The 25,434-nt window shown below is 42.6% G+C and overlaps 1 protein-coding gene across 9 annotated transcripts in view; it reads left to right on the top strand.

Moving 5' to 3' along the window:
- Positions 1 to 344: 344 nt before the first annotated feature.
- The window catches only part of ofcc1 (orofacial cleft 1 candidate 1), a 76,103-nt gene continuing 51,013 nt past the window's right edge, over positions 345 to 25,434 (top strand). For 2 of the 9 annotated variants that reach the window (XR_008694569.1, XM_029149001.3), the window contains exons 1-14: positions 347 to 759; positions 874 to 1,026; positions 4,044 to 4,172; positions 5,955 to 6,031; positions 10,028 to 10,094; positions 10,444 to 10,623; positions 13,173 to 13,277; positions 13,914 to 13,997; positions 15,913 to 16,131; positions 16,351 to 16,448; positions 17,741 to 17,827; positions 17,945 to 17,994; positions 19,121 to 19,247; positions 22,570 to 22,809. Coding sequence is in view for 8 of the 9 variants with exons in the window: in XM_029149001.3 (XP_029004834.1) it covers positions 6,014 to 6,031; positions 10,028 to 10,094; positions 10,444 to 10,623; positions 13,173 to 13,277; positions 13,914 to 13,997; positions 15,913 to 16,131; positions 16,351 to 16,448; positions 17,741 to 17,827; positions 17,945 to 17,994; positions 19,121 to 19,247; positions 22,570 to 22,809 (1,275 nt within the window). In the remaining variant the exon portion in view is untranslated. Of the gene's footprint in view, positions 760 to 873; positions 1,027 to 4,043; positions 4,173 to 5,954; positions 6,032 to 10,027; positions 10,095 to 10,189; positions 10,624 to 10,761; positions 10,824 to 13,172; positions 13,278 to 13,913; positions 13,998 to 15,912; positions 16,132 to 16,350; positions 16,449 to 17,740; positions 17,828 to 17,944; positions 17,995 to 19,120; positions 19,248 to 22,569; positions 22,810 to 25,434 lie in introns of those variants that run through there. The other 7 variants (XM_029149007.3, XM_055508423.1, XM_029149004.3 and 4 more) reach the window with 7 other exon arrangements.

Here is a 25,434-nt window from a genome sequence, read left to right as displayed (position 1 = left end):
AGTTCTCCGACCTTTGGAGGCGCTGTCATGTTTGTCTGTCCAGTGTGCGTGTCCATTGTGCTAATAGGAGTACCCAAATTTAAATGGTTGTGGTTTCTAAATAATAAAAGCAATATTATTGAGCTTGGTGTCATTGGAAGAAAAAGTCATTACAATTCTCAAAGAAAAAAAAGGTCTGTTACAGTCATGTGTCACACACCTGAGGTCATTTGACTTGCCTTAATGTATTTTATTTTCTTTTACTACTACTCAAAACTATTATATATTTTATCATAAATGAATAAAATTATTATTATTTTACAGAAGGATAATCAATATTTAAAAAAAAAGGTTATATATTTCAACCGTGCAATTTCCTTGGCGTCCGCTAGGGGAACGTTACGTTTCATTTTGTGGCTCTTTCTCCTGTCCAAAGCAGTTTTGGACATAAAAGCCTGCTGTTATTTCACTTCCTGGAGTTTGGCCGACAGATTGGTTTAGTACATTATCGGTTCATTATTTTCTAGCGCTCCAGTCATCCTATAAAGGTAGGAAGCGCCAGCTAGCTTAACTCCGAACCCTGCTACATTGAGTTATGGTTAGCATGCTAACCTTGGTTATGTATTAGCTGTGGCTAGCTGGCTTAAGTCTGCGCAATTGGGCCCAGCCTTTATAATTTTTTCCTCAGCAGAAGTTTAGATCTCTCTTGTCAGACATCTCCTCAGTTTTGTGACAAAATTAGCATTTCTCTGACGTATTCCACGTGCTGCATCCTGGACGGTGAGCTTGCTTCTGCGGTATTTCTTACATTTTTTCACTGAAACAAAGTTGAGGCTTCGGCGTACAGTATAAGCCTTTATTTTTTTCATGTGTCACTCACTCCCACTCCTACAGGCCTGCGTGAACTCTGCGGTCAAAGAGGAAGTTGAACAAGTATGACAGAAATAGCTGGAGAAATTGAGAACCACAGAGTCTGCCCGAGTAAACACGACACACTGCCTCCTGGATGGAAACGGCGAGGTGTCACACTGAACACTAATAAAGGCCGTGAGTTATTACTGGATGATGCTCGTATAAATGGAACAACACATTTGCTATTTTTATCAGCAGTAGTTTTAATATTGCGCCGTACATACTGTTAAAACATAATGGGATAATGTTAGGCGTGCTTGTGCTGACAATTAGAACAGATTAGAGCAGATGACTGGTCGTAGAGAATTATTACTATTACTACTATTGTATTATTTATTACTGTTTGACTTTAGCCCTTTTGAAATTGAATTTAAAAGTTTTACATGAGCTCACGCTGTGAACTGTGTGGTGTAATTTTCGTGCTCCGTCCCAATGAATAAATTTCCATCATTGCTACGTCATATCACACACCTCAACGGTTATTATTATTAGCCATCCTAAATACCAAAAGAAACATTTTGCTGTGTTTAGAGTGGGGGCGTCTATGCCAAATAAACATTTGCTTCTAATTAATCATCGGATGCTGAATTCAAGGTGGCTTTACACCCCCAGCATCCTTTGTGACATCATCTCAAGTCAAAACGTCTTCTCCTGCTCCTCAAAGTCACATCTGCATCTATTTTTTTGAGGAAGCGCGATAAATTATTTTTGAGCAGTCAAGGATGGATCTCCTGTGTTTTCATTGACCTTGCGAGCAGACTACAAAAAGTGGAGCAATCGATCGCTACCCTCTCACTATGCCGCAATATCGCATTTTGGAATGAACAGGGGAAAAAAATAGAAGTCAAACCAGATGAACAGCTGTATTGAGATAAACCGTCACCCCATATGCTGAGGGAAAACAATCTCTGCACATTATGGAGACTGAAGATGAAAAAAAAATACACTTAATCAGCTAACATTGATATTACTTCTGGCAATTAGGAGCATGCTGGTAATGATATGAGTTTTCAGCTGTAAATAATTATGCCGCCTGCGGGCCATGCTTTAATTCTCGGCTGTATCTATAAACAATAATCAAACCAACAGCAGCAGGCTAAAAGTTGGAGATTTGTGGTTTTCAGAGCAGCAGTTGAGGAGCAGCTTATTGGAGCCCTGTGGTGACGCCAGGGGTCAGGTGCTCTCTCATCTGTACGCCGGCTCTGATCAGCCCGCATGCGTCAAACACGCATTCAGGTGTAGACGGAGCTCACGGATGTGGGCTCACGTCCTAAAGCCTATGCACACTTACATGCAGTGCTGTAGGCTGCACACTTTATATAAAAGGATAGATGCACCCTTTAGTCAATGCATCATACACAAACAGACTCATTGATAATTGAGAATAAAACATAAAACATAATTCTAGGCGCCGTGTCTGACATGCACCTTGCTGCACTGTGTAACCAGTGCCTCCATTTGCACAATGCAAAGAGAGAATTGGAAACATTCGAACACAAGTGTGACAGCTGACAGCTAACTTTTACTCACTGTCAGACAGCAAGTAGCGGCTTGCTGACGTGTAAGGACCAAGATGAAGTGTGTAATTAAGGAAACATATGAAAGCCGGCGCTGGGCCTGAGATTAATTAGCTGCGTGTCAATACCCTCATCAATATCCGATTAACTAATGATACATGGTCCAATGAGGGCTATTGATCGGCTGCAAGTCTACTGTGTTAATAGGTTGAAGCCAGCATTCAATGGGGAAAGCTGACAAAAAACAGGGAGTCTCACAGCGTGCGGGGACGCGGGACCCTAAATACAGCGAAATGCAAAATTACCCCTCAGTCATAAGGAGTCAAATCACATTTGTGTGATGTGGACTCGTGAGATTCCAGTGATTGCTGTGACCACAACTGAACTTCTTCAGCTTTGCTAGAATTCCCATCCTTTTAGTGATAATTAAAAATGACCCCAAAGGATCCCCCTCCCCAGAAAGAAAGGAAAAAAGACTCAATCTAGATTAATGGCGGTGGCTGGATTGGCCAACATCATAAGTTAGCCCCTTTATGATAATGATTGTAATGATAATAATGAACACTTGGATGAAGGATGAACAATCCCCTGTCCTGGAGTTGAATCCCTATACAGGTTAATTAGGTAAGATAACATCATTAGCCACTCTCATGCCTGCACGAAGAATTAATTGGATAAGATGGAGATTTAGGTCTATATTTAATCACATAAACGATCAACGACAGCTTAGGCAGGAAATGGGAGGTCCAGATCTTCGGGCATCTTATTTAGATCAAATTTAACCAGCTTAATGAGCAAAAGGGATCCCAGTGATTTGTGAAATAGCTGCTGTAAAGATTCACTTTTCATGCATAGCATTGATTAAAATGCGCATTAATGATGCATTATTGTGCCTTGTTAACTTCTGATTGTTTGGAACGCTGCGGGACGATCAGGGCTAGATGGTCACTTGGAGTGGAGAGAGTTTAACAGTAATAATAGCAAACCGTAGATAAAGGACAACACTGGCTCTATATTCGCCAGACAAATGAGGGCTGATACACATGAGCAATCTCTCTTCCTGTGCTGAAAAGGCCACCAATGGCCTGATGGCTTTGCAGTCATGAATAAACCAGAGTCTGACTGTTTGTTCTCAGGGAAGCATTACAGTGGTTCATTATCTGCTTTGAAAGTGTTAGTGTGCCTTATGTCATAGCAGAGAGAACCAAGTACATCTACATGGAGTTTGGCCTGAATAATGCATGTGAGGTAACTTTTGCAGGAATTGTCTATCCTACATAATTGATGCCTGCAAAGAGCGAGTGCTTTACCTTCAGCTGGAAGAGTTCATTGTAATCAGCACCGAGAGGTGACAAAGCAGCCTGTTTTACTAGTAATGGGCCATTTGTGGCGAGATAATAAATAGACACGTCACTGAATGAGTGATAAGCCACACCCTGCATTAATAATGCAGCACCATCATTCAAAACACAAACAGTAAAACCATCTGGTGAATGGAAATGTTCCAAAGATGAAACGTTATCTTGGCACAGCTCAAGACTGATTGTAGAAACCTAATATATACACAATCGATGTTAGACATTTAAAATGTGGATGATTTCGCCTATATACTTTCTCTTGTGTGTCTGATTTCAGAGAGTGAAAGTGAACCTGAGGATGTTACCTGAAACGTCGTGTTCCAGTGTGTGTTAGGAAACTGCGTCACGATCTCCTTGGCAACCGGGTTTAGCCAACAATAGAGGGGAAGAGCTCAGACCTCAAAAGGTAACAAACTTCTTAATTCTGTGTAAAACAGTTTATATGTATTTGATCACTTATATAGCACAGCAGCTATTTGCAATAATCCTTAGTCAAGTTATGATGTAATGTGTCCATAGATGTTCTCCTAGGCTTGCATGGACTCCCTCAAACGTGCCTATTTATCGCAGAGAACGCTGATATTTTTGCTTAGTGTGGATGCAAAACATTCCCATTGTCCCGCGACAAAGAATGATTTTACCCTTTTTCTACCCTTACTGTCAGCTTTGTGAGCTCCATGTCTTAAGGGACATTGGCTGTTGTTAAACACTAAGAAAAGACCTCTGTCCACGAGCAAATAAAATATTCTTTGCCGCACGGTGCCCCGTCCCCGGTGACTATTGAGTTACATCCCTTATCCGCGTTGGATAGAACAGGAAGAATGTCAGGCGAAGATTTCAGGTCGCACTATGCCATAGAAAAGGGGAAGTGCCTTCTGTGGCGCAACACAGACCCCAGTGTCATATTGGATTAAGGGTTGATGGAGCTTAGACGACCAGATGACAGAAGAGATGGTCAATCTCAGGGCAGGAGAGGGTGATGGGGAAAAAAGTGCTTGGAGGTCAAATAATGTATCATGTCATTTTAGATGACAACACACACTTTTGCTATGTTAGAACTGCTGTGTAATTCTAGCAGGAGGTCAGTTTTTAGTCTTTTTAGTCCATTTATCATTATACACCATTAACGTCTATCTCAAGGCCAAGTAGGCACTTTTTGAACACTTATTTGTAGGGAAATTCAGTTTAGAAAGACCCATATATTTGAGTATAGCTTTTGACAGGAGGCCTCAGTCCCAAACGGACGACTGACTCAGTTTGTGTTCTCATCATTTGGCAGGTTCACCAACTAATGCACTTGTTTTTTCCTTCAAAACATACTAATTTTAGTGGCTGAGAAACACTCGCTCCCGTGCATCTCTATTAGCAACCCAGAAAAATAAAAATACAGGAAGGACTTTGACTCCATTAAGTACACGTGTAAAGGAAATGCAGCAAAATACCTCTTCTGAAAGTATGATCCTTTCTTTTGTGCGGCTGGCGATAAGCACCATAGGAAACAAACGCACACAGCTGGAATTCCACCTTAAGAGTTTTATTCCCCACACTTGTTTACACAATTGGGGTTTTTTGTGGGCCGTGATAAGGTGCGTGGATATCCCGTGGTCTTTGCCTAGTTAATGTGTACGGACCGCACACTGGCTGTGCTTCCACTGAGTTATTACGCCGGGTGTAATTTGAAACAATTACAAAAACACTGGCCCACTTGTTACAACACTCATTTTCCCTCGCATACACAAACCGCAGATTCAATAGCTTTACATGTTGGGTCTGAAAAAGTATAGCGTTTCATCCCAGCTTGCATGGTATGGGATAATCTTTCACATTTTGCCTGGGGTTTGTTTTGCTATTTCAGCAGAAACCTGTGCGAGCCATGTGAATTACCATAGGAGAAGACAATAAAAATACCAAATCATATTGTATCAGATGTAAATGAATAAACTATTAAAATAAGAGGACAAATCGTTTATCTGTGGAGATAAATGCAGTTTATTTTCCTTTACTCTGAGATGCATTGCAACAATGACACTTAAGCTATGGGGAATTTTAGCTCGACTAACATCAATTAACACTAAAGTTTTGGAGTAAACCAAAACCATATTCTCCTCACGTGCAGCTGGTATTTCTACACTTATCTCATTTGTTTTGACGCACTCCTCACCGTTCTTTCACACATTCTGTTGTGCAGGGCTTGCCGTCGTTCGGAGATCAGGGTCAGCGAGTGATGATCTTTTGCAGTTTGCGGAGATGGACACCTTTGGCAGTGTGAGTACAGTTTCACTTCTGGCTCTCACAGCAGCGCAGGCGAACACAAAGGAGGTCAGGCCTCGTACCTCCATCGCTCCCTCTCTGTCTCTCCTCTCTCTCTCCCCCTCTGAAGGTGCTGGTGCAGTATGACCATTGACATTTAACATTCCTCTGCGCTGCCTCTGGGTTCTCAATGGGGGATTGAGGGGTGCGCTGCCTGGTTCTCAAGGGTAAAAACAAAAAGGCTCTTGAAAATCCCAAGGAGTTCCCACGATCCCAGGAAAGACCTTGATCCGACCTGTGTTAAATTTCCATTCCCTGGATCAGGGCGCACAAAATGTACATATTTGGCTAATTTATTATGTTCCGCAGTGGATTTTAGGACAGACTCATTCTAATAAATGCAATAGTAATGTGCCACTAAACTATTCACTGTGCACATTTTGTAGTACTTAGTATTTTGTAAAAGTTTACTTCAGGGTTTCTTCATAATTATTCAGAATTCACAGGCTTCACTGACATTTCTCAGTCCGCGCAGAAGCTCTTAGTGACATTTTATGGTGGAAAGTTTTCAAAGTCATTTTTCAAGGTTTTTTTCTAGTAACATACATAATCTGTTAGCATCAAAGGAGCACACATGCATAAATAATTGACTAATTCACTTAAAGGGGGCCAGCGTAGATTAATTAAGCTTGAATCCTAATTATGTTTTCTGTCTACATCTACTGACGTGGTTGTTGTTTAATAAGGAACTGTTTGGTGGCTGGAAATTACCGTGCACGTATACGGCGGCTGTATAAATTAAGGCGGTTTCATTTTTTAAGGGTAGAATTGGCTTTGAAACAAAATGCTAACCTTATCTTTCATTATTCAAATAGAGATGCTTTGTAGATGTTTTCATTATTGTTATGACATTTTACTGATATGGGCATTTTTTAATATGTGAAAAGATGAAAGGGGACTATAAACATGAAAACAAAACCAGCTTACGTATATTACACTATATAGACCTTCAGTCTTATCTCCATTGGGATTTTTATTCTGTTGCTACCTTTGTGGTCTATATTTGCACATTTTATACAGACGTGATTTTATTTTACTATAGAGACTATGTTGACAGAATGTTCCCAGAATAAACTGATATTATAGATTCTTTTACACAAATTAGACAAAATATCTACAGGAATCTGTGTAAAGCTCTTCAAACTGGCTGTTTCCAGAAACACCATTGTCCTTGACTCCCTCGCCTCGCACGCAGGACGCTTGTCTGGATTTGGTAGCTTTAAGTAGCTCTGTGAAGATGAGGTTTTGCTGTCTCTGCTCCCCTGGCAAGCAGCGCACGCAGTGACAGAGGCAGACAGCTCAAAGCTGGGGCCTTGTTTACAGCTGCGTGGGGAAGAAAACAGCAGACGTAAATGAGGGTTGACAGTTTCATGAAGCACAATTGGATGACGGCAGATTCAATGTGACTGGGCTGAACTGGGCGATGATCCGTACAGTATGCAAAATTCACTTTCTAGCTGGTCTGTGCCCACCAGCCCCTAGCAGCAAGCGGTCTTCCCCAAGCCCTTCTAGCTATGCCTTTGAATGCAACGAGAACTGAACAAGGCATCGTTGTGCCCAATTCCTTTCGACAACAATCACATTTACAGACGAGGGAAAGAAAAATGAAGTTGTGGATTGTTTTGTCACCAGTTCGAAATGATTTTTCTCTTGTGTCAACTGCAAAGTAAGCACTTCGGGACGTGTGTAAAAGCATTCAGTGAGCAGATGAGATGAGAGCATGATCTCCCGGGCTATGGCGTTGTGCTACTGTATGGATGCTGTAATACACACAAACGTCTTGGCACATGACTTTGGTGCGGCACCGCAAATTAGCAAATCTACATCCACAGTGACAGGGACATTTATTTTGTGCCAGTTTGCACGTCGCGTACCCACCAGCCACTCCTACCTTTAATAAAATCCTGTTTATTTATGAAGCTTGTGTTGTCGTTTATCGTTTGAGAAAAGCAACATCTGCATGTTCCATCCGGTTATGGCACATTAAACAACAGTCCTTGTATTACAAGAAGCATGCTGTCAATGTCAGTGGGGTCTAGGGAGCAAGATGAGAGCCAGGCATTTCTCCTCGCTCTCTAGACACAGGCTCACATGGCGCTGTGGGGATTCGATTTTTAGTGACAATGACCCAAAGCATCAGGCCTGGGGTGCACGTACTGTACTCCTCCCGTGTACTGTGTTCCTCCTTTCTCAAATATGAATTTGTAGCGATCAGAAGGCGTTTGCAGGACGTGGAGCTTGTTCTGTTTGCATATGAGAAATATTGGCACAGTTAGAAACAACGCTATGAGGATAATGGGCCCAGAGGAGAATAGATATGAGAGAAGGAATAAAATGAATGTTTCAAACTACCGGTATTAAACTAACAAAATGCCGAGTTATTTTTTGATTATTTCACGACTTGATGTTACGCTATAACACTTAATATGTATTACAGCAAATCCATGTCTGCAGAATGAGGGAGATGATATTCTAGATTATGATGTGCAGCAATGGAGGTGATAAACAAGATGCATTTGTTTACCCTGGGATTTTAGCCCAATCATCTATTGTTCAAATTCGATGAATAATCATACAGTATTAGAGTTTTTTTTACAACTGGCTCCAAGGTTCCAATAACAAGCAATTATTTAATACTATATAATGAATGCAAACGCCTGCTTTAGTTTGCTTCAAGTGTCCTATAAAACTAATGGGGAGTGCATGTGTTTTTTATATTAGCAAAATTAGCTGATTCATTTTGCCACGATTGTTTCAGGGAGATTCTTGTTTCGCTGTACGTACCCAAAACAATATTTATCTGGCAGGAAGGTGAGTAAAGTGTCTGATGATGTGCGAGTTAGAAAATGAAAGGGGAGACGTGGCAGTAATGGCGCCACGGGTGCTGTATTTGCCAGTCTGACACTCCTCAGTATGTGGAATTCAGAAAAACTGATTGGTACCCAGTCGAACAGAAAATGGTTTTTAAATAAGTTACAATTAGATAAGCATTAATCTCAGTGGTATAAATGAATGTCTTGCTGTAGGGCTTGTTGAATGTAAAAACAGATTTACAAAAAAACTCCTCTTACCAGATTGGTCTGGAAGTAGTCCCCCTCGATTTTAATTGCTCTGTCATTTAGAGTTGAAATAAGTCTCCCACCCATTCCGCCCCGTGATTTTTGCCTTTGAAATTAAATATTGTATACAAATACACGCTGTTCACGGGCATGAGAACAGTTCATCATCGAAATCTGCATAAAATTAAGCTTAAAAAGGTCCATACGCTTTGAACAGCAGTGCTCGTCTCTACGGTGCATTCTTGTATAAACATATCCATAACGAAAAACAACTACTTATGCCCCTCGCTGTTCCTGCATGTCTGCAGAAATGAGACAAACGTGGGAATGCGGAGCTTGTTCCACATACAGTACAGTACTTTGGGTTGGACACAAACTCTTACTCGCTTTTGTAGATCACATGAAATCTTATTTGTATTTATAATTTCCTTAAAACACAAATCCTATACCTTTTAATAAATAAATATGAACCTGCCATGGAGAATAATAAATAAATAATATTCTTCTGTCTGTTGTGAGCCTTTTTCAGTTGACTTCAAACAGGAGTAATTTGTGCCAGGTTTTCCAGGGCTGTGTACTCACACGCACCCTGTGTACAAAAAAAAGCATATAATTTTCCAGGAGATCGTGTTGTTACCCATTCATTTTAGAAACAAGGAGGAAGTATTTTAATGTGACCTTCATTACACAGTCGTGTCAACTTTTCTTATCTATGTATGATTAAATTCCTTTCCACTCCTGTTGTTCAATTAGTGCTTGACCCCTTTAGCGGCGATGTAAATTAAATGACATTTCAGTGTCGTCCCATATTTAAAATACTGCGTTAGTTGCGGATCATAAATGATGATCTTCATTCTGCAGCTAATTTATTCATTTAACAATTTCCCTCCAGAAGTTACAGCAGAAGGCTCTGCAGCAACCTAAGCAGAAGAAATCCAAGTCGGCTGAATTTCTGATGGGTGAGTCCTGCTTGATGAGTTATTGCTCATAATTTGTGTAAGGATTAATTAACTAATTACAGACAAATGGCTTTGGGCTAAATTTTGCTCTTGCTTGTCAGGGCGCAATTTGTAATTATTTTAATCATTTCTTCTTCTTCTCTTTTTTCTCCTCCTCCTGCAAGATTCTGATTTAATTTTAACCTAATTGTGTTTTAGTGTCATTCGAGGAGGATGCGCTTGAACGTTTTGGGGCAAAGAAATCACCAGTGTCTCTTGTCCTAACGAGTCGTATTGACCCCTCCAAGTCACCGTTTGTTTTTATTTATTTATTATTTTTTTTAATTTGCGTTTCTGCTTATGTTGTCAGGGAGAGAAGACAGAGCTGCCGTGGTGGGCATAGAAAACCCAGCCTTCGATGGAGGAGGAAGCGCAGAGCTTTCTGTTCCTCCGGTTTGGCTGGGGAGAGAAATTCGAGGTGACAGGCCAGATAGCACCCTTGCAGCTCACCAAAAAAAAATGGAGCTGCGAGCCCCTGCCAAAGAAAGAGGTGAAGCTTCATTCTTCATTAGCCTCAAAATTGTTGACAGTAGATGTGTTCCTGATCTAACCTTTCTCTCGCTGCCTCTTTCATTCTCTTTTTCTCTCGCTCTCCGTTCGGGGGGCCCTTGGTCCCTGCATTCCGAAGCGAGCGTGTCCTAACAAGCAACCCTCGTATAACTTCTTCCTCTGCTGGAGAACGCTGGAGTGGTGGGTGTTCTATCTCTATCTAGAAGTACCCTCGACACAATCAGCCTTGACTCCCACTCTCGGCTACATGCCTTGTGGTGGGCTGGAGTCATAGGAGAGTGTATTTACATACGCTACTACGCTACCGAGCCGATCCGCTGTCTGTGTGGTGTACTCACAACGCCCCCGAAACACGGCTTAAGGCCAATCAGGCATACGAATATGCCCCCTTATAATTCAGGATGTCAGGGAGAACTCTTGAGGAACGGGATGGTAAATTAGGATGCGTTCAAGGTTGCGAGCGTGCCAGTTTTTTTCAGGGATGAGTCACATGTTGGATTTTTAAATTAATGTAGTTTCTTTTGCTCTTGCTGTGCATGGCTAGTAATTATTACTAATTATTGTCATGATGTTTCATGGACAAGATGTAGGATTACACTCCTGGTGTGTGGCCAGCATGAACAACAAACAGTACATTATTTACAACGCATTGCAACCATACACATACCATGTAGGAATCATCTTAGTAAGTAGTATTCAAAAGAAATATTTAAAACAACATATTATTATTACAATCTTATTCACGATGGGAGTCTGTTATGGCAAATGTCAATTTGGTCTTATTTAGATGTTGAATGAAAAACCACGTGGATATTGTCCAGTATCGTTTGCTCATACTCAGCCAAACATCTAAGGCTAATAATGTCGCTTAAGGTCATCTGGGTCTGACAACAATGCTGGAATTGAATTAAGGGATCTTGTGTTAATTTTTACTTATAATTTAAAATTATAATTCATAATTCACTCTTTGTTAAAATGTCAATACAGTAAATGATTACCGTACTCTATGATTATTCAGGCTTCTACCCTTATGTTTTATTGAGGTTATGCCTCAAAAGGAAACAAAAGACATAATTAAATAAACCAAATTAAACTGCATCACATCCACATGTTGTCTTGGATTAAACTAGCGGAGGCCAATCAGTGTTGGCACCTATTTCCTTTGACGTGTTTTTGTCCTATGAATTTGGAATATGAATTAGGCTTCACTTAAAGCACATTAATGTAAATGTTTCTGGTTTAGGTAGAGTGGGTTTCTATTACACTTGTTTCTTCACCAAAATGTTTCTCTATAAGCAGCATCGCTGGCTGGCACGAAACTCTGGTTACTGATATTGTGCATGTAAGAAGGAGAATTGAAATTTTCATTAGAGAGATGAACTGGATGACAGCCAGACTATTTAGGTAAATCACAGATATGATTCAAAAGGAGATCCACCAGGCTACCATCATTATGCAAATGTGCATTTGAAAAAAGGGTTTCATAACCTCAGAGCTATTTGTGGAGAAAATGTTCAAACTCCCTGTTAACGACGTATGAGTGAATTTCACAGTCAATTTATGGCGCCGTTGAGGAGTCAGGCGGCTGCTCCTTGTTTAATTTCACTCTGCCTGTTTAACTTAGAGCGCGGACCAGAGTGCGGCAACCTCGCGCAGATATTAAATATGAGCAAGAAAGAATCCCAGTGAGCTATTTTAGGCAGTATATGCAAACATCCTCACTGTTCGAGTACAGAATAACCTCACACTCCAGTGTATATGGATGTTTTATGTACTGTATAGGATACATGATTTAATGCGTTGCCTTACAACCTGAAAGTTCTGGGAAATAGGGAGAAATATTCCAGGCCTGTAATGAGAATAATTTGGGGTTAAGAAAGCTACTCAGTGGGGTGAACCCCTAATAGAAGGCGCCCTGGAGCGATACGATTCCTATAAACTCTGTGGAGGAGACTTGATACCCACAGGTCAGTGACTGCTAATAAGAAGACAATGAGACATGGGTTCAGGTTCTTTTCCTTTGGATCGCTCCTCCAAACCTGCCCAGGTCCTCCAGGCCCCATGACCTCTCAGTATTTAGCAGGTATTGTCTTTGAAATTCCAGGAACTTTTGAGTGTGTAGACTTTCTCATTAGTTTCTTTTGAACGCTGCAAACATATGGCAGTCGTATTTAAGAGATTGCCTGCCGTGACCTTTTGCAGCATGCTAAGTAGGCCCCAGAGCACCCCAGGCCATGGAGAGGTGCGCGGAGAAAGCTAACAGTCGCTCTCTCTCTCTCTCTCTCTCTCACTCGCTCTCCTCCCCTGTCTCATCTTGGCTCTGCCTTATCTGGTAGCAGCCACTGCCCCTGCCCTCCGACAGTGTGGGTTTCAAAATTAACATTTTGCTTCATGTGCTTCTAATAACCACTAACCTGAACCTGTACAACACCTCTCTTCACTTCCTCCCAGCACACATCCCCCTCCTCCCCCCAGCAGCAGCAGCAGCTCCCAACACGTCTTTTTTCTCATTCTCTCTCCTCTCCCCAGAAAATGAACGCGCCCAAAATTACTTTGACCCTTTGTCGGCAGAGCAGACAGACCCAAGGCATCGCAGGACGGCCGGGGTCAGCGCCGAAGATGAGCTGGAATTAAGTATGCCATTCTCCGTTCTAATAGTTCTCCTCGGTTCATTAAAGCGAGGTGAAAGAGATCACTGGTAGCAGGCTGACATTTGTGACAGCAGAACAGTCTATGTAAATACACTAAGTGATGGCATCACCAGATTGGCTGGCTACCCCGCTGTCATTGACGAAGGTCACGTATCGTTGGTCAGTTTTCATTTCACCGTGGCGCTTCTCTCCCCTGTCACATGACACGCGCGGAGTCGTATCAATAGTTTGCAGCCCCCTCCTGAAGTAGGCCTATTAAAAGCGAGCTCATGGGAGCCAAGTAATATGCATGTTATAATGAAACATGGCTATTAATGGAGAAGCCATTTCACCTGTATCTTCTGGATATCACTGCCGTGTAATATCAAAGGATTGGCCAAACCAAATCTCATCACATGATGACAGGCTGGCTAACAGGCATGTTAATGCTGCTATTTCATTACCCCTCTGCATATGCAGCACTTGATTTCCACCCCGCTGCAGCCACGGCTTAATGCGTCCGGTTTGCATGCTAAGATGTGCTTTAGATTGAGGTGGCTGATAAGCAGAAGGTGAGTTTGAAGTACACAAACGCTTGTCGCTTCCCCAGTGCTCATTTTATGGTTGTTTGGATTTGCAGCAAAATTAAACGCAGACGAAAACAGGCTGTATCAAAGAATGACTGCGCTGCTGGACGAGCGCGATGCCTTCATAGACATCCCAGGTACGTACATATATTTTGGGAATCTGGAAAAAAAGTGTTGCCCAAAATAACAACAAAACTTTAGTGAAATTGTGGGAAATGTACCTAATTTACTATTTTTATCGTCAGGTGAGATCATGACATGATTTCATAAAGATAATAACACATCAAAAGCAGTTGTGTGCTTTTATTTACATGCTGGAATATTGAATACAAAGCTAGATTTGAACCATCTGAAATGTTGGTACAGTGCAGTGTAAACAATGACGCCACGGAGGATTACTGCCTTTAGGTATGGTCCTCACAGTATACTGTAAAAAAAAACACAAGCTGCCCAGACGAAATTAAAATCGCTAACAAAGAACAAAGGACGACACTCGCAGCGGACCCTCACTACCAGTGAGTGCTTTCCAAGCACAGGCAGCCTTTTCTCATTAGCTCACTTTCATGTAAATGTGTAGCCGAGCAGGCGGCATTGAGGTGGTTTAAGCTCAGCATTGTTCTGGGTGAAGACATTCGCACCAGATCCTGTTGACATGACGCACGTTTCCCTTGTAATTCCACTGCACAAGTGATGGGTTTAGGCTCGCTTCAACACGGTGGAATTTAGCTGGCTCTTATTATTCCCCATTGTCTCGGATTTAGCTGTACCACCAAGATTAGCAGCCCCGTCCATTGTCTCGGAATGTTCATGAAATCCCGCAGAAAAAGTAAAGAGGATCCTGGATTAACAGTTCTGCCGTGGAATGAGCTGATAGACAGGGAGGGAGAGCGACAGAAGCAGCTCCTACTTCTGTACTGTCGGAGTCCAACTGTAGCGACTGCCAGTGAACGCCTCACCAAGCTACAGTACAGTAGACTTTGAGACAATCACCTTATGCTGTTGTATGGATGCCTCCCACCGGTGTAGGCCGCGCGTCTACTTTGCAGCTGTAGAACTGGCTCAGTGTGTGTCAGTGCTGATCCTGACATTTTGTGAGCGCTTCTCAGGCTTTCCTCTCAGTTTTTTGCAGCCTGCCACAAAGCGCCATAGACAATCCACAAGGAAAGAGTGTGAATGCAACACTGTATTAATGAAATGGACAGTGGCCAGAAAATAAATCCTCGAGAAATCCCTTCAGTCTGTCGAAGATTCTGCTTCAGTTACTCCTTTTTTTTCTTAAATCTCGATAAACGCTATTGCTTTGGCTTGGAGATGAAAGACTGGCATTCTGTTCATCCTCTGTGAGGCAGTAGGAATTGATACCAGCCTCTGTGTGAAAAGCATTAGGCAGTGATAACCGCGTTGGCTGTTGCACAGGTTGGACTGCACACGTTGAAAGCACAGATGCTCGAAGAATGCCTCATGCTTTCCACCAACAAGGCGGGACGGCACAACGGCAGAGGCATTCATCAATCAGGTTAGGTGCCGTAGAGGAAACTAGTTCGTGGAGAAGAAAACTTTATTTCAATCCTCGTGAACAACGATGAGCACGCAAGCAATGAAAGTAAAGGCGAATGCGGTGTTTGTTTCCATGACAGTGTTGCTTAACTTCTCCGTCCGAAGTTTGATGCGCTCTCTTTGTGTTGGACTGGGCTTGTGAATGGCTTGTGTTATTGTCGAAGCTATGAGGATTTATAGGTTTGATTTTACCTGGCTTCGTGTCTGGTTGGAGTTTGATGTACCTGTGTTTGCTTTCTCCAGGCAAAATACAAATCTAGGTGACTCTAAATGAGATGAAAATGAATATTTGCCCTGTCAAACTTGTGATAGACCTCTGGCCTGCTTCAGATAAAGGATGGATGGTTTTGTTGACGTTCACATTGTTTAGTTACTTTTTATAAACTACTACACTACACACACTACTGTACGTGCACGTGTGTGCTGATGTTTACCTGAGCAGCTTTGTGTGCGTTTCTTGTGCCTGTGCATGCCCACTGATGCGTATCTCTCCAGGTATGCTGGTAGCCCCCAGGGACGTGGAGGTGTTGGAGGTGATGCCGGTTGATCCGGTGCTTCAGCAGCGACTGCTGCTCCACGGCGGCGGCGGTGGTGGTGATGCCTCGAGCTCCATGCGATCTCAGGCCCACACCGTTCCCAAAAGCCAGGCTGAGGCCAGCGCTGGGATGGGAAGTGATGCTGGACTTGGAGTAGGAAGGACGGTAATGGGCGGAGGTGAGAAGTGGGATGGTGGATTCATGTGAGTCATGTAATAATGCATTATTAACTAAAGTAGGGTACTAATCAGTCATTAATTCAAAGAAAGTGTCTTTGTTTTTAGAGGATATTTAATTCCCACAGATTTGAAGATTCGTGGCATACAAAAATGCTGCAGGAATATTACATCCTTATGACTATTGGACATTTTATATTCCACGGTTTGGTTCCTTGCAGTGGCGATGGCTGAGGAGGTGATCCCCCACTACACTCAGCAGCTGTGGGAGCGTGTGCGGCCTGACATGATCACGCTTGGCAGCCTTTCACCGCAGCAGGTCAGGGCTACAAAGAGGAATATCTGTGTCATCATCCCACATTCACCAGCACGTCGGCCGTGTCCATTAGTCTGTGTATCACCGGCTCCGGCTAATGGACCTCGCACGTGCGCGTGCGTCCAGTTGTCGTTTTTTGTCCCGTTTATGTGTGCTCACTAATTTTCTTTTCTTTCCACGGCTCCTTTTTGTCCTCAACCCTTTTTTTTGCCGTCTTCCGAATGCAGACGGGCTAAATCACATCTGAATTCAATCATGTGAAATAACCTTTTTTGTACAACATGCATTTAAGGTATTTCAGGGGTTAGATAACTCATTCATTCTCAGCTCTAAACGAGCGCACAGATTCTGATTTCATAATCTACGCCACACCGGTTATCCCCACACAATTAATTTATTTGTGGAAGCTGTTTTGTCTTTGAACTTTGCCGTGCGTTATTATGCACGTTTGTTTCTGAGAAGCAGCGTTTCCCCTGCTTCTCTCCTCGTCTTTTCAGGAAAAATAGAGCGTGACTACTTGCTAGGGAGTAGGGATTTTGTGAACTAGCATTTAGATCTGAAGCTTTTTTTATGTTTTTCAAAACAAGTGTTCGCGCTTTGCAAACATGGGGTTTTCTTTGTGTTTGGCAAGTGTAGATTGCAAAGAAACCCAAACATCCCTGCATATGTAAACAGTATACAGAATATTCTATCCACTGTATTTTTAGGTATAATCTTACTTGAAAAGAGATCGGAGGATCGCATTATACTGTATGAATCAAAAGTAAATGTAATTGGGAATAAATGGTTCAACAGTGTCTTACCATCATTGGAAACCACAGCAACAGTTGACTCATCCTCTCTTCCTGGATAATCAAAGGCACTGACTGTGTACTGTATCAGTACTGGGATCAGCGTTATCTGCCATAATATGTATGCGCTGGCCCACTGTTTCCACCCCCACCCCCCCATTGAAAGCGCATTATCCCTTAGAGATTTCACATCTATTTTAAAAATAATAGTGCTTTTTCTCCTGTATTGCTCCATTCTGCTGTACAAAGCCTGTGCAGGGTGCGACGCCGTCACTTAGCAGTGTCAATGCGTCTGAGCAGAGAATGTGCTGACTGAATGTAAAACTGGCAGAAATACTCGTCACACGCTACATGTCTGTAGGCTCTGGCTCGGTATCGATTGCCTGCAGATTGCATTACAGTTGTGCTTAATTCTGCCATTAGGCTGCACAGCGCAGTTTGAGAAAATGGCACCCCGAGAAAGTGCACTTGTGTATTTACGCCCTTATCGTTATTTTTTTCAAGCAAGTGGCTGAGAAAGGACCGTTGCAGAGGTGTGAGTGGGCAGAGAGAAAGAAGCGACCTATGGCCTTCCTTAAAGGGAATGAAAAGGTAAAGGCCAGTTTACCGTAACATCTGCACACTACCTTCTCTCTTTCGCTTTGGCAAAAAATGCTATTTATACATGGACCACAAATGTTTGTTTTTTGACACTTTAATATTTCAAAGGATGCAGCAAGAGACACACCACAACCTGCGATGAACAAGCTGTTTCAGAGGTAGTTCTTCTCTTAACATGTACAACTAACGTCACATGACTTGCATTTGATTAATGCTACAGAAAACTATCAGCTGTGAATGTTTGTCATTATGTAGTTAAATCCAGCTAACTATAAAAAAAAATAAATGAGTTAAATTAAAGCATTCCCTACTCCAGCCACTTCACACATGATGTCTTACAGTTACTGTAGAGGCCCATGGGCAACAAGATTAGTACGTTTATGTTTTCAGTAATTGTGGTCAGTCATGCTGGCTGACGTGATGAAATCAAGGAACTACTGTGCACATCAGTATCTTCTCTCGTGTTTGGTTGCTTCATGGGTGGGTGGTAGTCGGACACCAGCCCTGTCAGATGAATGTGGTTTGGAGTTTAGCGAGATGACCTCCTCTCGACAGCCTTGAACTCTGCAAATTCCTTCTGATATCAATGGTGGGTGGCTATTAGACATGGGAGACTTTCTATGCATCACCTAGGGCTACATCTGCCTGGAATTGAATGAGAAATGATTTCACTTTTTCTCTCCCCATGCCTATGAAAGAAAAAAAAATAGAGGAGAGACACAGAGCTGACTTGCGGTTTTTGTAACAAATGTGTAATTCATTTGTTTCGACTGTTTCTGATTTAATGGAGGTCGAGTAATTGCATTAGGAAGCACATTGTGCCTTGTTGTGAACTGATGAAAGCACATGTAATATTTTTGATGGGCAAACAGAGAGGAGGGAGAGAAAGGCAAGAAAGACCCAGTGTCTGCCTTTGATGCTGAGCATTTATTTGCTGAATTATCCTCCCTTTTACAAGCATCTTATCCCCAGTCACAGGCAGGCCAAGGCCCCTGTGATATTGCTTTATTTTGAGGAATTAAGAGAGGTGGCGAGGAGACAGAGTGAAGCAACTGCTTATTACATTACAGCTGATAAGATTGAAAGGCCGGGAAAAAAAGAGAGAGAGAGAAGAAGAATACGAGAGAGAGACCCAGTGGAAAGTGTTTTGCTGTGGTGTTATTAGATTGAGCTGCTGTTGGCTACAGAGTGGAACAACACAGTCCAAAATGCAGGTGGCCGTTAACAGGGTTAGCTTCTTGTGCATGCACACGTGTGTCCGTGTGTGTGTGTGTCTGTGTGTAGCAGCAGAACCATGAAAAGCCCATCACTCAGGGCGCTAGGCGAAGGCCAGGAGGAAGTGACGGCTACGTTTGGCCAGATGACAGAGCTCCCAGAGTCCTCCTCTTCAGGATCACAGCCACCATGGCAGGTAGGACCTTTTAGAAGAGACACATCACACAACATCACAGGGATGTTTTCACAGGAGGAGATACTGATCCTGAAGTATTTAGTTATCTTAAAAAAGGCAGGGTTGTTTGTGTACAAAGAGTCAAATGATGTAATTACGTGAAACCCTGAATATTTCCTGGTTCACACCAGTGGTGACTGTACAGCACTGTGTGTGAACGTCCCAACACAAAGGCACATACATTCACACACAAACACTTCCCTACTTTCCCATGCAGTATGATAACAACTCACACACATTATTTTTCCTACAGTATATAAAGAATGTTTCCCAGCTTTGTGTGGATGATGTCTGTGATTTTCTTCTTTCAATCTAAGTAGGAGCAAAAAGAGATGAAAAGGTTGGAGGGTGAGGTGGGGTGGGTGCAGAACCAAATGGAAAGAGGGAAGGAAGATGCAGCTTTAGCAGTAGCATCCCCAGCTGTGGGAGGACTGTGCTGTTGTGTTGCATCTGGGGATGAGGCTGCCATGCCACCGTGCTGGCTTAAAGATGTAATGAATCTTCAGTCGGGGGCTTTCCTTCCAGGGTGACAACTGGCTTTGAGGAAGGTTGTAAATGCAGGGGAGATTGTGGTATAATTCCTCAGACTGGCGTTTGTGCCCCCCAGTCACCATTCGATTATCTCCCAAATTGCTGTGTTTCACTGAGATAAAGATTTTTTATGGCTTGCTGACTTGAAACAACCGGCACAGGCAGAATAGGGGGCAAAAAAAAAGGGAGAAGAAGAGAGGGAGAGAGGGAGCAACCAATGGACAAACCTGCCATGCATAGTAATTTCCTTTGGTAAATGACAAAATCTTTGTTTATATGACATTTCTCTAAAATTACTGCAGCGAGATGAATCTGAAATATAAAATGTCACATTTGGCATGCAAAACTATGAAAATATATTTCTGTGCAAAATTCATGGAGGCATTTAATTTAGAACGTGTTTAATAACTAAGGCAGCCTGCATCAGTAATCCTGCCCGGAGGTCCCGAAAAGATTGTCATATTTATTCTCTCCTTTCTTCACCCCCCTCCTTCATTCCAAAGCCAAAAAATTTTAAGGGTGAATGTTCATTGTTAATTAAGATTTACTAATTAAAATGAAAATAATTAACGCGAAAGCTTAATCTCTGAATATTAGCCCGTACTTAGAAAGAAAGGAAGTTTTTGTATGTGGCATTTCCTGTCTCTATTAAGAATGCATTTTGTGTGATCAGTCAACGTGCGGAAAGCCCTTAAAAAGATATTTCAGCGAAAGGACGGCGGCTTGCCAGCAAAACCACGGAGGATCCCTCGCTGGCGCCTTTGATCTCATCTGTAGGAGTGCTGTAATGTTATGGCACTTTAGGCACAACTCAAGCTTGGGGCAAACAAACCACCTCTGATATGGAAAATTGGCTCACTTCACCTTTTACCTTCGTCTTCCTGTCCTGACGGTCTCTTCCGATGTCTCTGCAAGAATGTGGGCCAGATAATAACAATAGCTCTTAAAGACACACATAGCCCAAATTGAACACCGGTGTGACTCTATTTTTTTTATTATTTCTTTGCTCCCTTCTTCTCCTCCTCCTTCCTTCCCCTCTGCAAGCACACATCCCTCCAGTCTGGAGGTTTGAAGGCATCCATCACCTCCTCCCAAATGTGAGATGTGTGGGCTAAACCGCTTTGCCACCAATTATACTAATTTCATTTCTGCATAAATTGTTTTTTGTTGTTTTGGTATGCAAAGATGCTCACAGTGGGGAGATTGAGGGGCATTACTGCAGGGCTCAGCACACACCTTCCCCCCCTTCACAGACAGGCAGAGGAATGGGCACTGCCAGTCGCTGCGAGCTGGGTGTGTGTGTGTGTGTGTGTTTGTGTGTGTGTGTGTGTGTTTGTGTGTGTGCATGTGTGCGTGTGTGCGTGTGTGTGTGTGAAAGGTAGCAACACTGTCATTGCTGGTCACAAGACTGTGTGCAGTGTGTGTGTGTGTGAGCACAAGCATCTGTTATGTCATTCACGGAAATTGTGATTTTGAGTTGCCAGAACTTATCCTTGTGAGCAGTTATTATCAATGTAACTGTATACAGTTATTTAAAACAGATAAATGTTATGAAAGTGAAAAAAAATTAAAGTGTGAACTGACAGCTGGTAACTATTCAGAAGGATTAGCATTAAAAAAGCAAATCTTGGGAGAAATAGAGCTGATATTTCTAAAGAAGTATATTAAAAACTCAGTCCACATTTGTAATGTAAAATGCAAACCATGATTGATTTGATATAATTTATTTTCTGTATCAACTGTTACTGCACCTTAATACAGCTTGTCTAGGTATTTACATAGCTTTAACCAAGCATGGGTAGCTTACAGTACTGTAAGTGAACTAGTGGGCTTAGTTACTAACTGTGCCACCGCTGAAAGGAGGAAGATAAGATGGCACACGCGTGGTTAGCATGTGGTGGGAAGGCTGCGCAGAGTAGCTTTATTCTACAGCGAGGCGCCAGTTGGAAACGCTTGTTGTTTAGTTCAGTCCATCCAGCTTCTTTGTGTGTGGGACAGACCCAGACAATGGACCGGCACCACAACTGGAATTAAAACACATTAAACCGGTGACAAAAAGCGAGTGGCTGTGTTTAAGCCAGATTGACTTCTCATTCACTGCCGTTCAACAGATGCCATAGGGGACAAAAGACTGAATATGTATTTATATTGTTCTCTGATTATGTTTATTAGAAAACCTAAACTGTCTAGCCGGCTTAGCCTATTACTCATTTTAAGCCGTAAAAAAGAGGCACATGTCAAAGCAAACAAGCAAATAAACAACAAGTGGGCTGATGTAGCCTGAAGGTTAGTGGGATGAGTTGGCTATAGCAGAAGGTTGGCGTTTTGAAGCCTTCCTCTGAACGGACAGACTAACCAAGGCTGATAATTCGTACCACGTATCAATGTGGACAAAATAGACGAGATGCGACATCTTCATCCTCAGCAGGGATGGAGACGCAACAGCGAGAACTGTTGGAGTAAGCTATGCATTTATGCATCGTAAGGAGGGGTTTTGTTTACTTGACTTGCTGAGCTCAGTGAAAAGTAGCATGCTAACGCCACATTGTTTGTCTTAGGCAGGTCAACTGTTAGTTTGTACTGTAGGTGTTATGGGTAAACAGGAATAACATACCTCAACAGTTTGCCTCATCCATTATGCGTCTGACCACAATGATGCAGCTACCAGTACTCAATAACTGACAAATCTGTCAACAGAGCTGATCAGATCTTGTAATAAAGCCACACGTCCTGCTTTTTGTGTGCGTGACAGGTGAACCTGGACACGACGCCCCAGCCCGTGGATGTGTGTGTGCGCTGTCTCAGATCCACCAGGGACAAGCTCCCCAGGGGCCTCTACACCGTGAGCGTGGCCCTTTACAGCGGCCTCGGCGGCGCCCCCCTAGCACAGGGCGCTAAGGCAGGGCAGCAATGGGCCGTGTCCACCGAGCCGGTAGAGCACCGGGGCCGGGTCCACGACACCGACCTGCACGTCAACCAGAACCTTTTCATGGTGAGGGGTTTATAATGAGATGCCAGAAAAAATGAAAAAACACAGACAAGCTCTTGGTTTGCTTCAACATTACAGCTAAATGGAGACATACACAAGGTTTGCTTGTAAATTCTGATTATTTAGTTCTTAAATTCCACATACAGTATATACTGTAGTTTTTTTTAAGGCAGAATTTCAGTTAGTCAGAATTAACAGAAGTCTCAGGAAGAAAACATATGCAAAGGTCTCTATTATAGAAGGAAAGGACAGAACCATATGTTGCTTTGTGTTGTGTTTCCGATGCTTAAAGAAGCTACTGTACTTTTAAAAACACATCATATCTGGTCATGTCTTATGAAGAGTGTGTGTAAAGTTCAATTTGTGCATTTAGGTAAAATACGATCTTCGAAGCCGTCTTGATAAGACCCACTGTGCTAATACGACAGAAGCCGCCACACTGCCTATTAAATCCCTGTATTAGCCACAGTGCAGCTTTTATTTTTTCCCCAAATTCCTTTTCCTCTTTCTGTTTCTCTTGGTTTCATCAGTTGCCGTGGAAGACGGAGCAGGTTCGAGATTGAAAGGGTTATGACAAATTATATTGCTGTAAAAGACGGCATATGAAAATATGCCACACGCAGCCTCTAGGTTTTTCTCCGGGGATCTCCATATGAATAAAACAACAACTTTTCAAACATGACATTTAATCCATGCATGTAAATCAAACCCAAGATCAATTATTCATTTATATAAGAACGTAATGTTTTATTGGAATGAAAATAAAGCACAAATGCAGTGAAAAATTCACCATCTTGCAGCATCTATAACACAGTGGAGCTGGAATGGAGGATAGAAAAGTTCACAACAGACTAAATATAATATTTTTATGCATTTCCAATGCATATTAAAGTCCTTAAGATGTTTTTACATGAACCAACCGCTGCAGATTATATTAGATCAAATCCATCCACGTGGCACAACCGCTTTCCTAAAGCCCTTGATATGAAGAGGAGCTGCACTAATCTTAAGAAAACCCCACATACTCGCTTTTGGATGGTCGATATTGACCAGTGGATTTGAAATCTTCGCTTGCGTTGATCGCTTGTGCCATTTAGCAGAAAACGCTCACAAAAGAAAGCCTCACACAGAAGCCACTTAATCCAGTGTCCCTCCTGATCCCATAGAGTTTCCATCGAGGCTCAGCCAGGGCTTCCTTCACTGTTCTGATGGCAACTCTAAAGGCCTTAGCTGGAGCATTTAGACACATGTGGACACTGCCAACACGCTGGTGGGCGTATTCACAGAGCGAGAGCATCCTGATAATATTGTCTCCAGCTCCCATCAGACAAAAAGGATGGGGTAAAAGCTGGCTTAAACTGAATGCAGACCTGGGATCTGATTCAGAGGTAAAAACGGTTTAGGTACCACATGCTAAATGGCTTAAAGTCAAACCTGTTGTTGTTGTCCTCAATGACAGTGGTGGCAATGCTGATCAGATTTGTCTGAAACTATCAGGATTGGCTTGGATGTTTTCTCTCTCTCTCTTTCCTCTTGCCCACACTGTAGCGTGCCATTTCAGGAGTGCTTGCACTGCCTTCTAAGGGGAAATGAGGAATTAGTGCTGGTAGAAAGAAGCCAGGAGCTTATTTTCCTTTCCTCCCTCCCTCTCACTGCCGTTTTCTCATTCACTCCATTGCTTTGTGCGCCTGGATTCGGATTTAGACAGAAACAGTATAGTTCAGCTGGAGATGCCTTGGATATGATGGAAGTGGGAGCGCTTCAGACGAGCCGGGCCCACGGTCTTTGCACAGTTTGTTACCAAATATATGTAAGAACCTGAATCAGGAAGAGAATGATTTGGGAATATAGATTTACAGTATGTTAGGATCCATCATTTCTTATCTCTATCTATTCATCAAAACTGCTTTTTCTAGCAGGCAAAGGTACCGTAAGCCTCCGTATGCAAGCATTCTCCTCACACATGCTCACAAATGACTATTTACACAGGTCACATTTCTCACAGTAAATGAATAATATGAAATATCCATAATTCGTGATATTATGCCATAAATTTGTGTCCTGAGTCAGACACTACTACCCATCATTTCACAGGTGCACACCACAAGCAGATTAGCGGGGGGGGGGGCGGGAGGGATACACATGATTTATGTGTTAAAACAAGTCCTCTGCGTTTTCCATTACAACTAATAAAAGGATAAAATATTTCCACCCGGTGATGGATGAAGTGGCACACAGCTCACTGTCAGTTCATTTTTTAAGCAAACCCACTGTTCTCTGGGTAAATAAGAATGTGTGTGTTTGCCATCGACTGCTAACCACTAACACTTCTTGCTCCGTGCGAGATGCCCTTAATATCATCAGTTTGATTGATGGCGCCCGCGCCGCATTGCACACGCAGCAACTGTCAGCCGGCGTCGTGCAACGGCCTCCTCCGAGTTCTCCTCCACCTTTGATGCTGCCAGCCTTTATCGCACCAAACATCTTCTGGGCAACGGGTACGAGAGCGGCAGTTAAGAAAGTTCGGGGAGCAACAGAACACGGACATAAGTTAAAAGAGGATTTGAGTCTAGGATGTTGATTAAGTGACTCCCTGAGGGCTCCCGTCCTGTTTGTGACTCTCCCTGT

This window comes from Betta splendens, chromosome 4 (assembly GCF_900634795.4).
Source record: "Betta splendens chromosome 4, fBetSpl5.4, whole genome shotgun sequence".
NCBI classification, from domain to species: Eukaryota; Metazoa; Chordata; class Actinopteri; order Anabantiformes; family Osphronemidae; genus Betta; species Betta splendens.
The sequence above is the reverse complement of the archived record's forward strand: the minus strand, read 5'-3'. Positions and strand labels throughout refer to the sequence as shown.